The sequence below is a fragment of the Cavia porcellus genome, unplaced genomic scaffold (assembly GCF_034190915.1).
Source record: "Cavia porcellus strain 051 isolate PalLab524CR breed Dunkin Hartley unplaced genomic scaffold, mCavPor4.1 scaffold_14, whole genome shotgun sequence".
Lineage (NCBI taxonomy): Eukaryota > Metazoa > Chordata > Mammalia > Rodentia > Caviidae > Cavia > Cavia porcellus.
In genome coordinates this window covers 33512504-33531725 of record NW_026947497.1, presented here as the reverse complement: position 1 = coordinate 33531725, position 19222 = coordinate 33512504, and the positions used below count along the sequence as shown (strand labels likewise).

The following is a 19222-nucleotide window of genomic DNA, read 5'->3' as shown; positions in this document are numbered from 1 at the left end:
TGGATAAGCAGTGAACACAGCCTTAAATTCTGCCGTACAGCCACATGAAGCAGCAGCCTTAGAGAGCCCGAGCTGGGCCTCAGCGCCGGCTTTCTGCGCCTTGTTAAGCAGCACCTTGGGGTCATGCAGGCGCCTCTCAGCTGCAATGTGGTGCACCAAATAATGAGCGCGATGTCTGGGTGCACGGATGAAGCAGGGTTTTGAGAAACCGAGAAAAATTTGGTCTTAATCAGAATTTTTGTTTCAGTTGTATAAGAGGAAAGCAAGATAAAGTTATCAATTCATGGTGTTTGGTTCATTTTGTCTTCATTTGTTTAGGAAAACTTTACAAAATATAAAAGAAAATCCTAAATACTAACTTTCCCCTATGTCAATATGCATTGCATACTCTTGGTGAAATAACAAACCCTCTGTTCCCTTTTCAAATATAAAGATGGCCAGATGTTCCTAATATAGGATATCTGTCCCCGTTTGCTTTCCTTCACTTTCTCCCTGTCTACTATATCTTTTCCTTTGTCTCTTTCTTCTTCCTCCTTCTTCCAGGGCCCAGTTTCCATTGGAGGACTTGCAGTGCCAGTGTTTTAGATTTTAGAGATCTGTTTAAAAGAAAGAAGTGCTCTTGTGTGGCTGATGACACCATGAGATCATTCCCCGCCCCCCTCTTTCATGTCAAATGGAGCCTCCTTAATTAAAACATAATCATTTTCACATGATGCTCATTTATCACAGTCATTTGCATAGAAAAAGAAAAGACTCACAGGATGATGAAGATGGGAGCAGGCTTGCACTCAATTATTTTTAGTATACTAAAATATCTATGAAAGAGGGAGAAATAAGTTCATATTTTTATCATACCTGATAAAATAATGCACTTTTCCATTGACAATGGACCTGTCTTCATATCTTCAGCTTCAAAATATGTAAAATGCTGTCCCTTTCCCTTGGCCCCCATGTAGCTGATTCAGGGCTTTGGTCTTGCCAATCATTTTTACGACTCCTCTTCTAAAAAATTCTTTAGTTACCCCTGATTTCACTTTTTATGTGGTCACTGGTTTCCTGACTTCCCCACTTCAAATATTTTAAAAATGAAATTTGACTTCTTTATTTCTTTCAAACATTTCCACCTTTATTAAGATATATTTGACAAATAAAGTTGTATTATGTTAGCGTTACTATGCTGATTTACTATGCATATATTTTATGAAGCGTTTATCATAGCAAGTCAGTTAATGCAAATATCACCTTCCTTATTTATCTCCATTTTTTTGTGGTGAGAACAGTTAAACAAATTTGAAGTATATAATTCAGTGCTGTTAGCTCCTGTTACAAAGCACTACATGTTCATTATAAAATTTATTGAAATATTGCTGAAAAATAAATATCAGAAATTGGAAATTATTTGGTATTTTATCATCTATAGATAACTTGCTGTTAGTGGTTTGATAATTATCTCTTCAGGTGTTTTCCTTTACTTCTATCTTTATCTCCTGCTTTTCTCATCATCTGTTTTTCTATCTGTCTATCTATCTATCTAATTCTGTCTACTTTATATACCTAGCCATTATCCATCACTATTGGTCAGTAATGTATCATATAATAAATATTTAACTGCATCATGATTTTAATTGACTATCTCTATATAAAGGCATTAAATAAGATCCATCTTAGCCTTTCTTTAAGGGTCTATGTTGTTAAAATTTCTACCATTATATATTATGTGTTCATAACATAGTATAGTTAAATACTGAAATGAGCTAACAATTACATCAGACAATGGGAAGTATGAGGATCAATACTATTATTCCACAGATGGGGAATCTACAATTATAACTTGAATTATAAGAATTCTATGATTTGTTTTATCCCCTGAAGTATCTTCCTATTTTTTGTTATTTAGGGATAATGTATTTCTGTCAAAATAAAGCTTATAAATAATAACCATCAATAAATAAAGTAACTATTTTTGTCCCTCTTGTCAACACTAAGCATAATGTTTTGAAAAGACCATATGGTTGAGATTCTTTTCTAGGATATCCTCAGTCATTTCTATAGGATAGAAGAAGAAGGCTTTAGAGAATCACTGTTCACCTGTGTTTTGGATTTCCTAATAGAGGATTTAGTTCCCTCATTTATTCAAACAAAACTGTTAGTTGCCTGCCTGGGCCAGGCATGAAGCTGGATATTGTCTACTCAGAGAGGAGCAACCTCTGTTCTCCACTTGAGATGTTTGTGTTCCACAAGATGGGAAGATTAGATCATTACTGCTTCTTGGGAAGCAGTGGGCAGCATCATTAAGCATAGGAAATTCTGTTAGTTCTGGGCCCATTTGTATTTGAACCCAGAAATTGTTAAGTCTCAGAACACACCTTGGAAGCTTCTGCTTGTAGGGTAAGTTGGAAGTCAACTTTTCACATGCTAATTGAAAAATAGAGAAGTGACCCATAAAAAAAGTGCTGGTTAAACTAATGCTGAGGGTGAAGAACTAGGTTTCAGCTAACTTGCCCATTTGTTGTTTCTTCCCGAGCACGCTCCATTCTGGTGGAGGCGCTGTCATCGAGGCTGGGAAGACAGCATGTGAGCCAGAGACAAGCTCAGGAATTTGCATTCTGTGTTGAATTCAGCATCTGATTAGAAGATATTTTTATGTGCATCTTAGAGCCCTACACTATATATCCTTTCTTACTGACATATACAAAGAAAGGAGAAATTGTAACTGTTTCAGCTTCTGAAATTATAATGTGCATAAAAATAACTAGGAGAGCTTGTTGCAGTGTAGATTTGCATTCATTTGGTGTGAAGCAGAGCCTGAGATTCTGCATTTCTAAAACTCTTACGGGCAGTGCCAACACTGCTGGTTTTTACATTACACTTTGAGTAACAAGAACCTAAGATGTCTTTGTGCCCATGAGGGTTTGCCTTTTATAACTTCATCTGTTTGTTTGCAGCTCTAGTGATGGTCCTAAATAGCATGAGTGTCAGCTGGAGCGCCCGGATTCAGATTTTCTTAACCTTTTGCAAGCTCACAGCAATTCTGATAATTATAGTCCCTGGAGTTATACAACTAATTAAAGGTATGGACTGAAAAGTAAATGCTTTCTAAAATACGTATCTGCTTTTGGTCTCTCCTAACACTGACTTTTGCTGGTACCAGCAGAATCCTTAATTAGTCCCTGCTTGTGGAACTTAACCTCCATACTGTCATCTAATTGATTTGAAAGCTGCTACATGGAGGGTGAGTTGGTATTTACAGTTGAGAGGCAGCAAGAGGATTAAGACTGGGTCAACCAACAAAATAAGGCATCAGTAAATTCTCTTGATATAAATTGCTTGGAGTGAAAACTAAAAGTGGAAAAAAAAAGACTATTTTTAAAAAAGTCTTTCAGTACAGATAAATATGTTCTTTTATTTTTACTTTAACATTTTTCAATAGGATTAATCAAGTTTAAAAAGAAAAAAGATATTTGGAAAATAAAGATGGTTGATAATGCTATTACTTTTTGGTTATCATTTCTTTTATCTTGAGAGTAGTATCTTCAAAAGAGTAGTAAGATAGGGGAGTAACATTCCTGGAAAAAAACAAATATTTATTTTTTATAAAAATAGCTCCAAAATCTCTTAACTTTGATTGTTACGTTATTTTCAATGTAAAATTTGCATTTCTGGGGGCTGGGGATTTAGCTTAGCGGTGTAAGCGCCTGCCTGGCAAGCACAAGGTCACGAGTTTAATCCCTGGTACCAAAAAAAAATTTGCATTTCTATCAAAATGAATCATTTTCCTGAATTATTTGCCTTGCAGCACTTACTGTTTTATAACAAAAGAAGTTGAGATGCAGAGACATTTAGACTTCTAGATGTTTTAGGAAATATGTGCCTGCATTTGCTTCCATTCCATGGAAAAGGTTGGAGGAGGTCTACATGATCTATTTAATTGCCAATGGGCATGCCAGTATATAATAATAGGAAATAATAGGAAAGAAAGAAGTGTAAAGTGACTTATAACTTGGGCATGTTAAGTATTTAATGTTTACATTGATTTTGTCTGTTGGAAGACAGGGAATTTATAGAGAAATTTAATGACATTGCAAGAAACGAATTACAACAAGGCAAAGAAAATGCCAAAGTTCAGCAAAATCATCGCTGTTGGTAGAGGCACTAAACAATATAACAAACACTGAAAGATCGGTCGCTCTGTAGCTGGGAAAAGGAGATGCTGTTGTCCATTTAATAAGCCTAGTGGGAGATCTCACAGCCTGCTGGCAAAATGCTTTCATCAAGTCCAGCAACCTCAGCCAAGTTGGAATAAACACAATGAAGATCTCGAACATTAGGCTTGCACTGAAAGGAAGGTTTGAGTTTGCCCTTCTAATTCACCTTGCCCTCCGCAGAGCTGGCGTGCTTATCTTCTATTTTATTCACGAGAAATGTATGAAGAATCATCTATTCTGTTAGTACTTCCTTTTTAAGGGCTAAGTCTTTAGTCTTCTGTCAAGGTCTTCAGTATTTGGAACATGTAGAACCTCTGGGTCACTGACTGTTCTTAAGTCTCAGTTTAGATTCCAAAAAACTGATATACTATCTCCTGAAACTAAGATAAAATTTTATTTTTAATTTTGATACAATGTCAGACATTGTTGGTTGCATTGGAATCCTTACTAAATTCAGATCATGATGATTTAATATATGTGTATGAGGTGAGTTTGTTTGCCCAAATGATAAGTACTGTATTTTAAGTTTCTTAAAATGAAAGATTTTGATTTGATACAGGTGTTGGATCCTTGGGAGGTTACAGTGGAGTGACCTTTAATTAATACTTACGAGATCAGTGCTTAGTGTAACCAGGCTCCTTCTCAGATCTCACCTAACAGAGAAGTTCCCTTAACATTCTGGCACATATAAAGTAAATTTTAATATTTTGGAGAGCATTGTTAGTAGTTTTCTTCCTTTCTAATAAAAATGAGATGAAGCTATACTTTTCCTTACAATATGACCATGTATTTTTTGTCTTAATCTGAGATGCCAGGAAGAGAAAGACTTCACTAATCTATATTGCACATCTATTTTTACTCTAATCAGATCCTGATAATGTTGTGCATTCACTTATAAATATGTGTTGAACTTTCCTTTGAATGTTAGACTTTCATCTTCCTGAGACCTTTGTTATACAGCCAAAATATTCTTGAAGTTTAGATACAAAGTGCTTCTCTTTTGTATTACTCACAGAGTGGCATTTTTGAAGATCCGTGCTTATGACTCAGTCTTTACAAAGATTTTTTTCTTATCCCCGATTGATTATTTAGTGCTTCTCCCTAAGGAATAATAGTCCTTTGGCCATGAATCTTGATAAAATGATACTCAAGAGATGGTTTTATTTGAGAACTAGTATTTATGTTTTCCTTGTATAAGAACAAAGAGATTGCATTTCTAATTCATTGTATCATTTAAAAAAATGAACTATATGTATTTGAAGATTAGTTACTTTGAAGGAAAAACTCAACATTGTCCAGTTTTGGGCTCCTGTGCACACTGCAAATACTGCACGCAGCAGCTGAGATCAGACTTGGAAGACAGTGTCTACCATGTTCACCAGCGACCTCCTGCCCTTCTTTTGTTGACCAATTATACAACAAGTCATTTTTGATTTGAGTAATCTCACTTGCTGTTTTCTTTGGGACATAGAGACCTTTTTTCTGAGGCAATCTGAGTATTGGCTGAGTTGATCTAATTGCTGTCTAAACTATCCAAAAGATATACACAGAAGATCCACTGCCATCCACAAAATAAAGAAAAAGTAACATGAACAAAATTCTCAATCCACATTTTATGCAAGTTTTATTAAAACTTAGTTTAGAATTCAGTGTAATTTCTCTTTAGTGTTCCAAGAAGAAAACTGTGCCCTCCCCAGGACAGAGTCAACTTGATTTTATCTGTAAATGACAACTTCTTTCGTGGTCAAAGTAGAGTCATGCTCCAATGAGGGACTGCTTTTTAAAATGCTATTTTCATCCTAGGTATAACTTTATTAAAACAGAACTGTGAAATAAAATGCCCAGTGATCAGTATACTTTTGGAACTTTTTCTCTAGAATGGGTACAGGATTACTCTATGAAGCTGCTAGTGAGCAGACAGTAAGAATACAGACCTAAGGCAGTACTGGTTCGTTTCCTTCATTCCTATGTTTATGGTTAGAATGAATAATAACCAGTTCTGTAGGAAAGCTCTAAGCTTTTTGCATTCTAATTGCAGGGCAAACACAGCATTTTAAAGATGCCTTTTCCGGAAGAGATGCTAGTATTATGGGGTTGCCATTGGCCTTTTATTATGGAATGTATGCATATGCTGGCTGGTAAGTTATGTCTAGATCTGGTGGTTTGAATGATTTATTAGTTCTTTTGAAATATTTTGCTTCAGTATAAATCAAGGTGCTAGGGACATGTGAGTAGGTACAATCCAGAGTAATATGCAGTAATTCAAATGAGAAATATGGGGTAGCCCCCTCTACCAGGCTATTGCAAATCTAATATTATAACTTTAGAAAGGTGTGATATTTTTCCTCATCTGTGCTAAGAGTCAGAGCAGACACTCTTATAACAAAAGGCAGTTTCTATGAACTTTTGGGAAGAAGAAAATTTTTTAATGGCTTCCTTTGGACAACAGGAGAGAAGAACTTGAGAAATAAAGGCAGAAAAATTTGAGATAGATCTTGCTTCCGAGCCCCTTAATTTCCATTAATTCAAAGTACTTAGTATGCCAAGACACCGGAGTTTGGGATCCCATTTTCTGAGTCCAGCTCAATGAAGACAAGTGCTAGATTGAGCTTAGTATCATAAAAACAAATGCTTGACTGGGGCATGGTGGTGCATACTTAACACTATAACTCCAGAATTGGAAAGTAGCTTACATATATATATATATATATATATATATATATATATATATATGTGATTATGTAACAGTAAGGACAAAATAGTGTCATTTCATCCTAGAAATTAGTCCTTAGCTTGTCAAAAGTTCTCTCAGTGAAGCTTCAAGGATATTTTAGAGAGTGATTTTTTTTCTACTTCCCATGAGAAATAAGTAACTTAGAAAAAAATAAAGTGTTCACAGCAGGTTAAAATACTGCTCTAAATACAGGAAATAAGGAAAAAAAGATAATAAAACTAATTGTACCAGGCCATGTGTAAGATTTTAAAAGTTTTTAAAATTTCCCTGAAATATGCCACAAAGATCAAAATGGGGGCATATTTCCTGTGAAGAATGTCTGTCTGTGATACCAACAGACAGACATCAGATTTTTACACTGAAGACCTGCACTGCTCAGTAGCTTCAATAACAGTCGTCTTGTAGGAGAATAGAACTTTTCCTAACTTAACTTTATTGAACTAGTATGTTTTAGTTGAGATAAATATTTCAAGAAAGTCCACTATGTCCAAAGTAGTACATAAACATCAAAGTCATTATAACAAGATTAACTTTCATTGACAATTTTAAAAATGTATTTATAAAACTAATATGGCTTTAGCTGTAGAATGTTCTATGAGCCAAAAAATAATAATGGGAAACTTCACTAGTTTGAGCTGTATGTAAATGCCTTTCTAATACAAATTTAATTTCCTTTAGTTGTTAAAATCTCACCTTCAGGTAATGCACTTAGAGGCTTCTGCAGGGCCTCTAAAGATATATTTCAAAAGTAAATAGAGTGGTATCCTGTTAATATCACTGAATTATGAAAGCATTGCATTAGAGGAGAATTAAGAGTACAGCAAGTTAACATTTTAGCATGGCTTTGAAGCAAAATATGTTTGAAGGTTGTTAGAAGATTTTCGCTCCAAGGAGATCAGGATGCAATATTTGTGTATTCCCCAAATATTTTTACAGCCATTGTGTGTAAGCATTAGTTTTCAATCACGCAATGCTTTTGAAGTCTTTTTACTTTTGTCCAAAGCACAATGTGGTGCTGGGCAGAGAAAAAGAACTGAGTGTGATCACAGGGTGAGAAGCAGAATCAACTCTTCTGTGGCTATTCAGCCCGGATCACAGCTCTAGCCCTGGGGCAGCAGCCAAGCTACTGCGAGGGTCGCTGGGAGCCACCACAGCAAAGAAGGGAGTAGAGAAAGCTTTCAGTTACAGTCAGGCTCTGGGAGCCTCTCTGTGCTCAATCAGGAATGTGGAATGTGAAGATCCTCACAAGGGAGATTTGATTAATTCTGTTGAATGAAGTTTCCTTTGCCTGTGAGTACCATGCATCTGTTCCCACGGAATCTTAAAATATTTCTGCCCTCCTCTTTGCTGAAATCTGCACTGAATATTCAGGTCATCTGCTTGATGTAGAGCCAATTTTCTCCACTTCTGAGGCTTGGGAGAGCTGACAGATTTCTCCATGTATAAAGACTTTTCAGTTTTAATTATCTTATTAATATTGAATTTTATTGGTGCTAAATCCAAAATGTTACTCTGTTAACAGGGTAAAAGGGGTGTGCATGCTTTATTTCTACTTTCACCCACATAATCCTCATATTTAGTCTCCATCTTATATCCATAAACCATTGATATCCTTGTATTTTTGAGGGTTTCATCACAGTATTGGAAAATAAGTCCAGGATTTTAAAAGGGATGTTATCTGATACAAGTGGTTAGCATAGGGGACAGATAAGTAACTGTTTCTTAAGTGGTTGTTATACAACCTGAATGCTTTGTGAAGAGGTGGAAATCGTCTGTTATTTATCTATGACCATCAGTCTTAGAAAAAAGGATTTAGAAACTGGATTTAGAGAAAAATAGTCTGTTGGTTTGAAGTTCCAGAGAAGTTATCTGGATGTAAATAGTTCAAGGTGGAAGAAAAGAGATTTCCCCAACAGAGGGGCATTTGTTTACTTTCCAAATGTGACCCCGTGTATTGGATTGCTCCATCTTTCAGGATACAATTATAAGACTGGGCTGTACAATTATGAATGGAGATCTGTAGTGGAATCATTGGTCCCTACACTGCTACCAGGACAATGATGTCACATACACACACACACATACATACACACATACACACACATGCACACATACACACACATATACACAAAGGCAAACAGGCAAGTTAGGTCATTGCAAATGAGAAACACAGAAACAAAGCAGCCATTGTCATCAGACTGACTGGCTAGCACTGAGCTTGCTCAGAAAAGCAGCAAGACCACTGCTGTCCAAGAGCCTCTGCTCTGTGAGTAATTCACGTCCTTGCAGTTGAATTAAAAAAAAGTTTCCACTGAACCTTGGAGAAACTGAATAAACTTTGGCTTTGGGGGAGCACAGAACCCTGGCAATATGATGAAGACTCTTTCATAGAAACATGACTAAGGGGAAAGAAATAATTAACCCAGCCAGCTCACACAGCTGGGTCAGAACCACTATAATATTTTATCATTGTCTGTATTTAGAGAAATACATCTGCCAGTTCCCTGGTGAGCCGAGGGAGGTCATCCAATTTCAGTCCTGTATCCTGATCCAACACTGAACATTGCTTGGTGGGACTTAAAAAAAGAAACTAAAAAAAAACTATGTGACAGTGTCTTTTTTTTTTTTTTTTTTCCTTTTAAACTCTTGCCTTCAATGGATTCAGTCTTTTGAAAGCACCTGTGGGATTATTTTGTACCATTGGGTCAAATTTAATCTAAAGAATAAGCTTCTTTTTGGAAGAATTCATATGTTGCATATTGGAATACACTGCTAGCATAGCTGTGCCTTTTATGCATCATCATGGAAGAGCTAGAGCAGTGCATTTGTGAACATTCTCCAGGGGCCCGGAGGAGGTGTAAAGCAAAGAGAAAGCCTGGACTCAGTGCTGGAGACTAGCTGGGCTTAAAGATGTACTTTCCACAGGGTGTGCACGTTTGAACTAAAATAAGGAGTTTTCTCCTTCCTATCCCCCACCTTGCCTGGAGCCCTTTCCATTCCACTATTCTTTGGTGCCATGGAAAACATTTGAAGTTATGCACCTTTTTCATAAATATTTTCCTCCTTGCTTTGATATTATTAAAAAAGATCAATCTTTAAAACAACTGTGAAGAAGAGCTGTCTTTGAATGAGAAGCCTAGACATATTTCCTGATACGTATGATTTTTGAGGCACGTATAGAACACATCAACTGTCTCACAGGCATATTTCAGCTGCAAGTACTGACTGTTGATTGTTTTCCTAGTGAAATGTTATAACCCATATCTTCAGAAACTTAACTTTTGAATCAGTTTAAAACATCACTGGCTACTTACTTTTCATATTATTTTTATTTTGACCATTCTCCCATGTACTCACTTAAAAGGTAGACCTTAAAATTGTAGCTAACTTAACCTTAAATATCAAATATCTGTTTATGAAACTAGATAGTTTTCATGAAGATGAAGCAAGATAGGTTTCCTCATCTTTCTTTTAGGCTAGGAGGTGCTTTTAAGCATATTATAGGCTGATGGCCTAATATTCCACCATATTTGATTTTAGATTGTAGAGAATTTGTATGTACAGACCTGTGCACCCACGGGAAAATCTATTTTTAACTTTCTAAGGAGTAATAATTGAAGACTACTTTGAAATACAGCCTTTTTACTTTGCAAAAATTTAAGTCCGTGAAATGCAGAAGTAGCAAGTTCTTTGTCTTTAAATATTTTATGCTTCTTGTCATGATCCCTGAGTTTCTTCATTTTCATAATTCAGTTTTCAATGTATGCTTATTTGAGGGTGGAATTTGCCTCAAGTTTACATTGTAGAAACTTAGGAAAGATCTGTGAGAGTCATAAAGGGTCTCCAACCTTCCTGATAAATTGGCAAACAAAGTAAAGATTCAAAGCCCCAGGCATGCCTGGGTGGGACTGGAGAGGCGCAAAATGTTGGAAACATCTAGATTTCTCTAGCCCCTGACACTAGGGTATTGCAATCATATGGAACTTGAGAATAAACTATTTCATTAATAGAATACTTCTTGTCACATAATTTTCCCCCAAATGTGGTGGGCTTGAGAGTTCACATTTTCTTGTGCTTTAGTTGTTGATTTAAATGTAATGACAGGTATCATGTCTAAGATTAACTGCCTAAATATACAAAACTGAGAAATGGGAATTTCCTAATCTTGATTTGAGGTCCTTTGGGATACACATTAGAAAACAATGATCTAAAGGAAGAAGTGTGAATTGAAGGTTTACTATCTTTTCATTTTTAAATTTTTTAAATTCAAAAATTATTGTTGTATACATTGATAGGGTGCAAAGTGATGCTATGACTTATGGATATAGAATAATGAAATCAAACTAATTAATGTATCCATTACTTCAAATATTTACTGATTTGCAGGACATTTTGAATGTATTCTTTTAGTGAATTTCAAATGTTCATTGTTATTTATACCACTAATTTTTCCTACTGTTCACTGTGGCAAACCAACAACAGTTCCTTAGAGAAATGCTGCTGTCTCATGTACATATTCCTCTGAGCTTTGGTTTGCTTGTCTCCACTCCTGTAGTTTGGACTCATAAGAGGCAAACATCCTCTTATTCTTAATATTCTTCTGCTTCCTGTTCCTCACCACCGTAAGGTAGAATGCTGCCCTGTGCATACATCCCTGCCAGGTTTCTGTGACGATGGTCTGTACTTGGCCTGGAATGACCTCACTAGAGCTAAATGTTATGTGTTCTTGGAAGCTTAAACTGGGAAATGATGCTTCTAGCAATCCCCCTCACTCCTGGCGCGGCTGGGCTAGCTCTACTGTTTTTCCCACATGCCTCCGCCATCGCTGCTTCCCATGAACTCTGGGCTCCTCGTGTGCAGAGAGACTGTGGGGTTCATCCCACTTAGACACCTAGTGCCACATCATAAGCACAAATATGGTTTAATGGAAAAATGACACATGAGAGTTTCTTCATCTTGTAATAAGTATATTTCTGAAGTTTTCATAATTTGACTTCATTATTAAATATTTAAAATGTAAGACTTTGAAATGTAGTGATAAAATATATTAATATCTAGTAACTATGTATATGCTTTTAGGTTTTACCTCAACTTTGTTACAGAAGAAGTAGAAAACCCTGAAAAGTAAGTGGTCTCATTTACTCTGAATCTTTATTAGGAGTAAAGTATAAGATTATGTAGCTGAAAAGGTAGATGTGGAGAAGGAATTCCATGAGTGTCACTAAACTTTACTGTCTCATATTGTTCTCATCATTGTTGTTATAGTTTCACATAGATGAAATTCACTCAATTTCTTGGGTAAATGATATGTAAATACTTAGCTATATATTCTATACTTCAGGCTAAATTGCCTTTTCATCAGAAAACAGTAAAGAATAAATTCATATTTTAAGCATCCTAATTCACAGGAACCTGTTACTTGACATGGACTCTGAGCTACTCACAAGTGCAGCCTGAACTCAAATACTTGACTATTTCTAATAATATAATATAATTACTTTTTCATATTGTGCAATTAAAGAGAAAAATATAATTAATAGAACATTAGTTAGAAAAATAACTACAGAATTTTAGAGAAGCTTGTAAATTTGGGCAGCTGAATGATGATAATTTTTGTATTTCCTTTGTTTCTTCTTTCCTTCCCTTTCTATTTCTTTCTTCCTTTCTTTTTTTCTGTATGACTAATTGAATTCAGAGTCTCATATATGCCTGAAAAGTACCCTACCACTGAGTCTTATTTTTACATATTCTTTCTAGATAACAGTATGATGATTAAATGATTTGATAGTTTTATATATATATATGTGTGTGTGTGTGTGTGTGTGTGTAGTGTTTTATATATATAATGTTTCTAAAACAGTTTAGGAAAAATGATTTAAAAAATTTTTGTTACTATGTGTTATGATTTGTTTATAACATTTCTCTTTGTCAGGAAATGACACAAAACTGTGTAGCCTAAAGGGGAAAAACTTAAAATAATGTAAAATATAAAGTTATTTAATTCACCTCACTTTTATTCAACATCTGCTATGTTCCAACCATTTTGATAGGCATATTGTACATAAGTGGGTGTGTCTTCAAGTACTTGATTGATTTATTGTCTATTCGATGACTGAAATGGATAAACAAATTTCTGTTGAGAATTTGATTGATACCACAGTTGATTATTGAGTCATTTGGGCAAAAAAGGAAGAAGGAAAGACTTTATCCAGGCAGATATTCCTTATATAGATTCCTAAAAGGCTAAGTTAGTAAGTGTTCTCCAAATAAATATCAACAGAGACAGAGAGAGAGAGAGAGAGAGAGAGAGAGAGAGAGAGAGAGAGAGAGAGGAGAGGGGAGGAAGAGAGAGAGAGAGAAGAAGAAGAGAGAGAGGAGGGAGGAAAGAGAGAGAAAGAGAGAGAGAGAGAGAGAGAGAGAGAGAGAGAGAGAGAGAGAGAGAGAGAGAGACTTGACTTCCAGGAAGAGGAACCCCTGGTAAAAGGCGAGCCAGTATGAAATGGCCTGCACAATCAGAGCACATGCCTATCGGTTGACAGCTTGAATTAAGATAGACTAAGAAGTTCTGGCACCACGTGTATTGGGAGATAAGAAACTGATTAGATCTGGCTGAGTATATGAGGGATGTCAGAGTATAGAACATGCAAGCCAGCAATGGATGCTAAAATGATGTTTCATAGTATCTGACTCAACTGCTATGCAAATCAATATGTAATTTCAACATGGAGAAAGCTATTCTATTAAGAAATATGACCAAGTAGTAACACTATTGTCATATTTATAACTGGAATCGGAGGCAGAGAACACATATTTACCAGGAACTAGGTCTAATATTACTTGGAAATGATGAGATACCTTATGACTGAAAACCCATTTGTAAGATAAATAGGTTGCCCTGTCTTGTTAGTTTTTGAGATTAATTAGTACCTAAGTGACAATGCAGAGAAAAAGCAGCTCTTATTAGGTTTTATATAAAACATTTATTGAATTTCCATTATGGGAAAGAAATAACTATGGTTTATGACTGTGACTTCTGAATCTGAAAACATTTTAAAGAGACCAATTTCTAAACTCACATGTAAGGGAATATTTCTCAAAGAAAAAAAAGGCAATTGTAGGTTTGTAGACAGACCCATTACATAATATTTATTATATGATATGTCGGTGGTATATGTATAATTCTTAGCTTATATCTTTCCTCTCTTTTAATGTTATTTAAGTTTAAACCTGTTTTTATTTGGCATATATACATTAATGTGATATATATTTAGTGTATCTTTAAACATTGCCATGGTTACACCAACGTGAATTTCTGATATATTTCACCAGAATGGCTTATTAGTCAGAGATTCTCTTGCTCCTGCCTCTCTTCCTTAATTTAATTTCATTTCTTAGTTTCACAAACTAATAATGTCTATGATTCAGTGTATATGCCAATACGAAGAAACAGTGATTCAGTGTGGTTGTTTTGCTTGTTTCTCTATGCCAAAGAAGAAATTTTCTTAAACCAAAAATGACAGCATGTATCTCATAGGAGGGTGTCAATGAGTTTAGTATGTATAAAGTACTTAGACTACTGGCTGTCACTTCTTAATCTTTACATAAGTGTTTGGAGACTGGTATTAGTGCTTCTGTTAGTTCTTTGTTTTAGAGCAAGGTAAACTGTTATTTACATAATAGTGTTTTGTAGGTTTCAATATATATATTGTAGGTTTCAGTGCTTTTGAAAGAAATAAGAAAAATCATTGCATGTCATTGAAACTTACCGTTATGGTTTAGGTAGAGATTTCCCCCCAGACCCCCAAGGACTCGTGCATTCAGAAGTGTGCTTTGAGGGGTGATTGGATTGTGAGGCCTGGTGAGAGGCCTGGTGAGAGGCAAGTCTCGTAGAGCATAACCTGGAAGGGACTATCTCCCACCAGATTCCAGCCTTAGCTGTCTCTGCCTCCTGACCACTGTGATTTGGGAAGTAATCCTCCACACCAGGCCCTTCCAGCAGGCTGCTTCTGTATTTGAACGTAACAGCCATGGACTGCAACTTCAGAAACTGAGCCAAAATAAACTCTTCCTTTATGATGTGAATGGCAGGGATCGTGTCTCAGCTACCAGGAAAGTAATTAAAACACATGCACTCTAAATTTTGAAGAAACTTTTAAAAGCATTTTGTTCTCTCACACTGGATATCCAGATAGTCAATTATTACACAGAGATTTCTGTGTGAAACTCAGTTGAGACATTTACTTTCTCAAAAGTAAAATAGGAGAGGCCCACAAAATATTCTTTTTAGGGCTAGCATTGTATTATATACTTATCAACCAAAATAAATCAGGGTTTTACGCAATGCTGGCTTTCCCTTTTTTAAGTGACATTTCCTGGTAATGTTCATAACCAGTTTAGTTCTTCAACTAAGATAATTCTTTGGGAAGTACTTAGGAGTGAATACTGAGAACAGATGGTCCAATTACATGGATCAAGTCCAGATGTATAATTTGTATTGTTTTGAAGGAAGACACAGTTCCAAAATACTTTCAGTTACAAGAGAGGGTAATTAGGATCGCACCCCTTTGCGACATGCCAAGATGAATGCATTTCCCGATTGCCAAGATATGTGTGTCCAGGTGTACCACAACACACAGCTTTTTGGCAGTTGGTGAAATGACTCATCGGTCAAAGCTACAATACCTTTTACTATCCTCCTCCACTTAAGCAATAAAAGTTTCTTGAAATTGTGATATAATGGGAAAGATGATAATTAATTTTGGCTCATTGAAAATAGCAGTGTGCTGCCATAAAATATGCAGAATGTGAAGTTTCAAAATGCAAAGTAATTGACTGTACTTTGTGTGTAATTTTATTTGAGAAATCTAGTTACCTCATATTAATCTATTAAATAATTTCAGAGTTGCTTCCATAGACATGCCTTATAGAATATTTCCTTAAGTGTTGTAATGAGTGTGAAAGAAACTTTGAACAAAATCTCTGTTTATGTAATTACATTCATCATGTTGAGGTATTTTTCCATACTTTTTGCATAATGATTTCCTCTTTAAGAGTAGCTTTGGGTTTATTAAAGTAGGAATCTTTCAAATATAATCATTTCCATTGTAATATATATATAAAGATTCTGCTTTTAATACTTGCTGCATGGTGGCTGACTCCATGAATGAATCTGTAAGAACAAGGATGGTATTTTGAGGGACAAGCATGTTTACATTTTCAATCATGAAGGTCATAAAATTCTGAGGGAATACCTGAGTTTTGAGTTGCTATTGTCCCCTAAATGACATGCAAAATAATAGTGGCTAATAATCTGTACATAAAAATCAAAGTGTTTTCACACATTTAATGAGTTTTGCCTTATGTCATTATTTTTGCAGATTGCAGGGAATAATCTGTCATTGTTCAAAAAGTTACACAGTGCAGTGAACATATCACTGAGATGTATAATGTTTGCAATCCTATTCCTGGATTGATAAATCATGTCTGGTGTTGATGAAAGCTAAGAAATGAATTGCTTTGCTTTGACCTTGGGGTCTGACATTAGTCAGTTTGTCTATTAGACTTGTTCTTGTGTTCTTCTCACTCCATTTATCCCTTCTGTTCTGAAGAGGTGGAAATAGTAAACTCAGAGCAAGTCAGTAGAGCTTGCTATCATCAGTCATTTTTCAAGAACAGGTTATCAACATGCTCTGAATAATCAACTTTAATAGAAGGTTTAAATAATCAGAGTGTCATGTTTAATTAATACTTTACCTGCTTCCAATTTATATTAATTGATGCCTCAAAGTCAGTACACCTTGTACAATGATAACTTAGAAGAAGACAAACTTGGTTTGGGAAAAATGTCCAGACTTCCTTAAGGCAGTGTAATCCATCCGACTGGCTCACAAGCGCCCCCGACAATCATGTTGTTTGCATTTGGTTGAGATTTTGCAGTCTTACATTTTTAGTAAACGTGTTTGAGTACTTTATTGGCTGTTTAGTTCCTAATTGTGCTGCTTCCATGGTCTATTATTTATAGGCCATAGACAACTATTAACCTCATTAAAAATGCAGCAAAACAAAACAAAACAATCTTCCCTAAATGTATCCTAGACAGGTTGCATAAGAGACCAAATGTTGATTTTAAGGCTTCTTTATCATACTTTTTGGTATTTTAAGAATGCAATTTTTTTAATGACAGATATTTTTCATATGTTTTGTAGATTTCTAATTTATTTGAAAAGTGCACACAATGTTTTTCCTATATATGTGTGGATTATACCAACACTTTGTGAATCTTTTTTTAGCACATGATATGATAGTCTATAGTCTTAGAATATTTACAAAGTTTCTATTACAAGGGCTCAAGTGATGCATGTTCTTAAGTCATATAACATAATTTTTATAGAAAGTTACCACACTAAAAATAAATGGATATAGAGACATTTAGGTTATTTTTTCCCTAACCCATTTTATTTCAAGGAGAAAAAGAAAAAAAAAAAAAAAAAAAGAAGAAGAAAAAAACTAAAACCAAATTTCAAAACATGTCAATCAGGAGAACATTTAGATTATTAAACTGATTTCATTCATAAAACTATTTGCCAAGTTGCTCTTTAAAACTGAGGTCTCCTGATAGAGCATTTTGAGGTTTTCAACCCCATTATGAGACAAATTGCTTCTGAATCTTTGTTTACTACTTTCAAATAGATGGTAATAATCCCTATATTATAGTTCTCCAGAGGTTGTGAAGATAAAATATATGAAATTGAAAAATGTTAATGAGCTTAGCAAGCAATATAAATTAAAGTAAAATTAAATCACAAAGTTCTCCCCTTTAGCAAAATGAAGCCTCTCTTTCTAATGAAAACAGGCATTGCTGGAAGGATCTTTGAAGTGATACTCTTATTCTTCAGTTGCTAAAATAATTGAGGCCAAATTAAAATAACTTTATTTGGTGCTTTTTCTTTGGAAATAAGCATAAATTTGGTGAATTCACTTTAAAATGTGTTTCATAATAGGGATATAATTATGGGAGGAGCAGTCAAGGCAGACAAAGGCCAGTAGTTGGCCAGATGTCACGGAGAAGTGCTGACTGTGTTCCAAGAACAAGGTGCTCTTGCTTGCTTTTATTCAGGCTAAAACTTTCTCACTGATAGAACATGTGGTTGATGTACCTTGGGATCAAAATTCTTGCATTTCTCAGCTGTGCATATGCATAAAAAATACATTTGGCTCTGAGATGGTTTATTCATGTAAGGCTAAGGTGTCAAGTAAGTGGTGCAGAAATTATAGACTTATATTCTAATATTTTATAGTGGGGTAATCAACGAAGATGTGTGTTAATCCATGATGTTGCTTTGCAGCAGCCAGTTAGCTTTTTTCTTTTTAAATCAATTTTAAGGGTCTCAATACCATCATGAGGCAAAATTTGAAGGACAATGCTTTGAGTTGTTTTACTTCTTTTTATGCTGGCTGTTTCTAAATTCTAATTTTAATCTTACTGAGATTTGTAAATTGAGCCTAGAATAATAAACTCATGTTTTAGGAACAGTTTCTCTTCCCATTAGCCAACAATAAGAGACCACAAGCGGCAGTATGAGAATGATAGACCACAGAATTTCAGAATTGGAGGAGGTTTTGGAGATTATCTCATGTCGTTTGTAGTAGATGCCCAAGTGTTGTCATCTTTAAACAGCAATAATTCATGTAAGATCAGATTAAAAAGAACTGGCTATAACTGGCTTGAACTTGGCTGCCTGTGTTTGTCACTTGCTTATGTTGAGCTCCAGCATTGTAACTTCTATGACCATTTCTACCGTAGAGAAATTATTGGTTGGGGGCATAAACAGGATGGGCAATCGTTTGGCTATGGTAGGTATAAAGTGAAGGGGAAACAGGTTACAGTTATATCTCTGGTGTCTAACAGATTGTGCTACCATCACATTTAAACATGAACTCAACTTTTAAGTCTATTCTTATTTAGAAAGCACTATCTTCTGTAATCAGAAGGATTAAATCAGGTTGGATCACCTTTTGCTGTTAAATTTACATTTTTGCAAGGCCACTTCATCCATATTTTTATGGATGCAAATTAGCTACCCTGCATTCTTCTCTGTATATGTGTTTGACAGTCAGGCGACTGTGCCTGCAATGTGGCTCGGAAGTGGTTCACTTTACATTCTGAGTCATAGTTGGTGAAGAACACCTTAAGCTACTAAAATCTGGTCTCTGGCCTCCTGCTATGTGGACAGTCATGCAGATTCAGTGTTGTTTAAAATTCGTATTAACGTAGAATAATGTA

General features: G+C 35.3%; 1 protein-coding gene across 2 annotated transcripts in view; it reads left to right on the top strand.

The window, feature by feature from the left end:
• Slc7a11 (solute carrier family 7 member 11) overlaps nt 1-19222 on the top strand; it is a 78705-nt gene that overhangs the window by 17352 nt on the left and 42131 nt on the right. For both annotated transcript variants that reach the window (XM_063260773.1, XM_003476798.5), the window contains 3 exons: nt 2946-3071; nt 6244-6343; nt 12019-12063. In XM_063260773.1, the coding sequence (XP_063116843.1) occupies nt 2946-3071; nt 6244-6343; nt 12019-12063 (271 nt within the window). The remainder of the gene's footprint in view (nt 1-2945; nt 3072-6243; nt 6344-12018; nt 12064-19222) is intronic.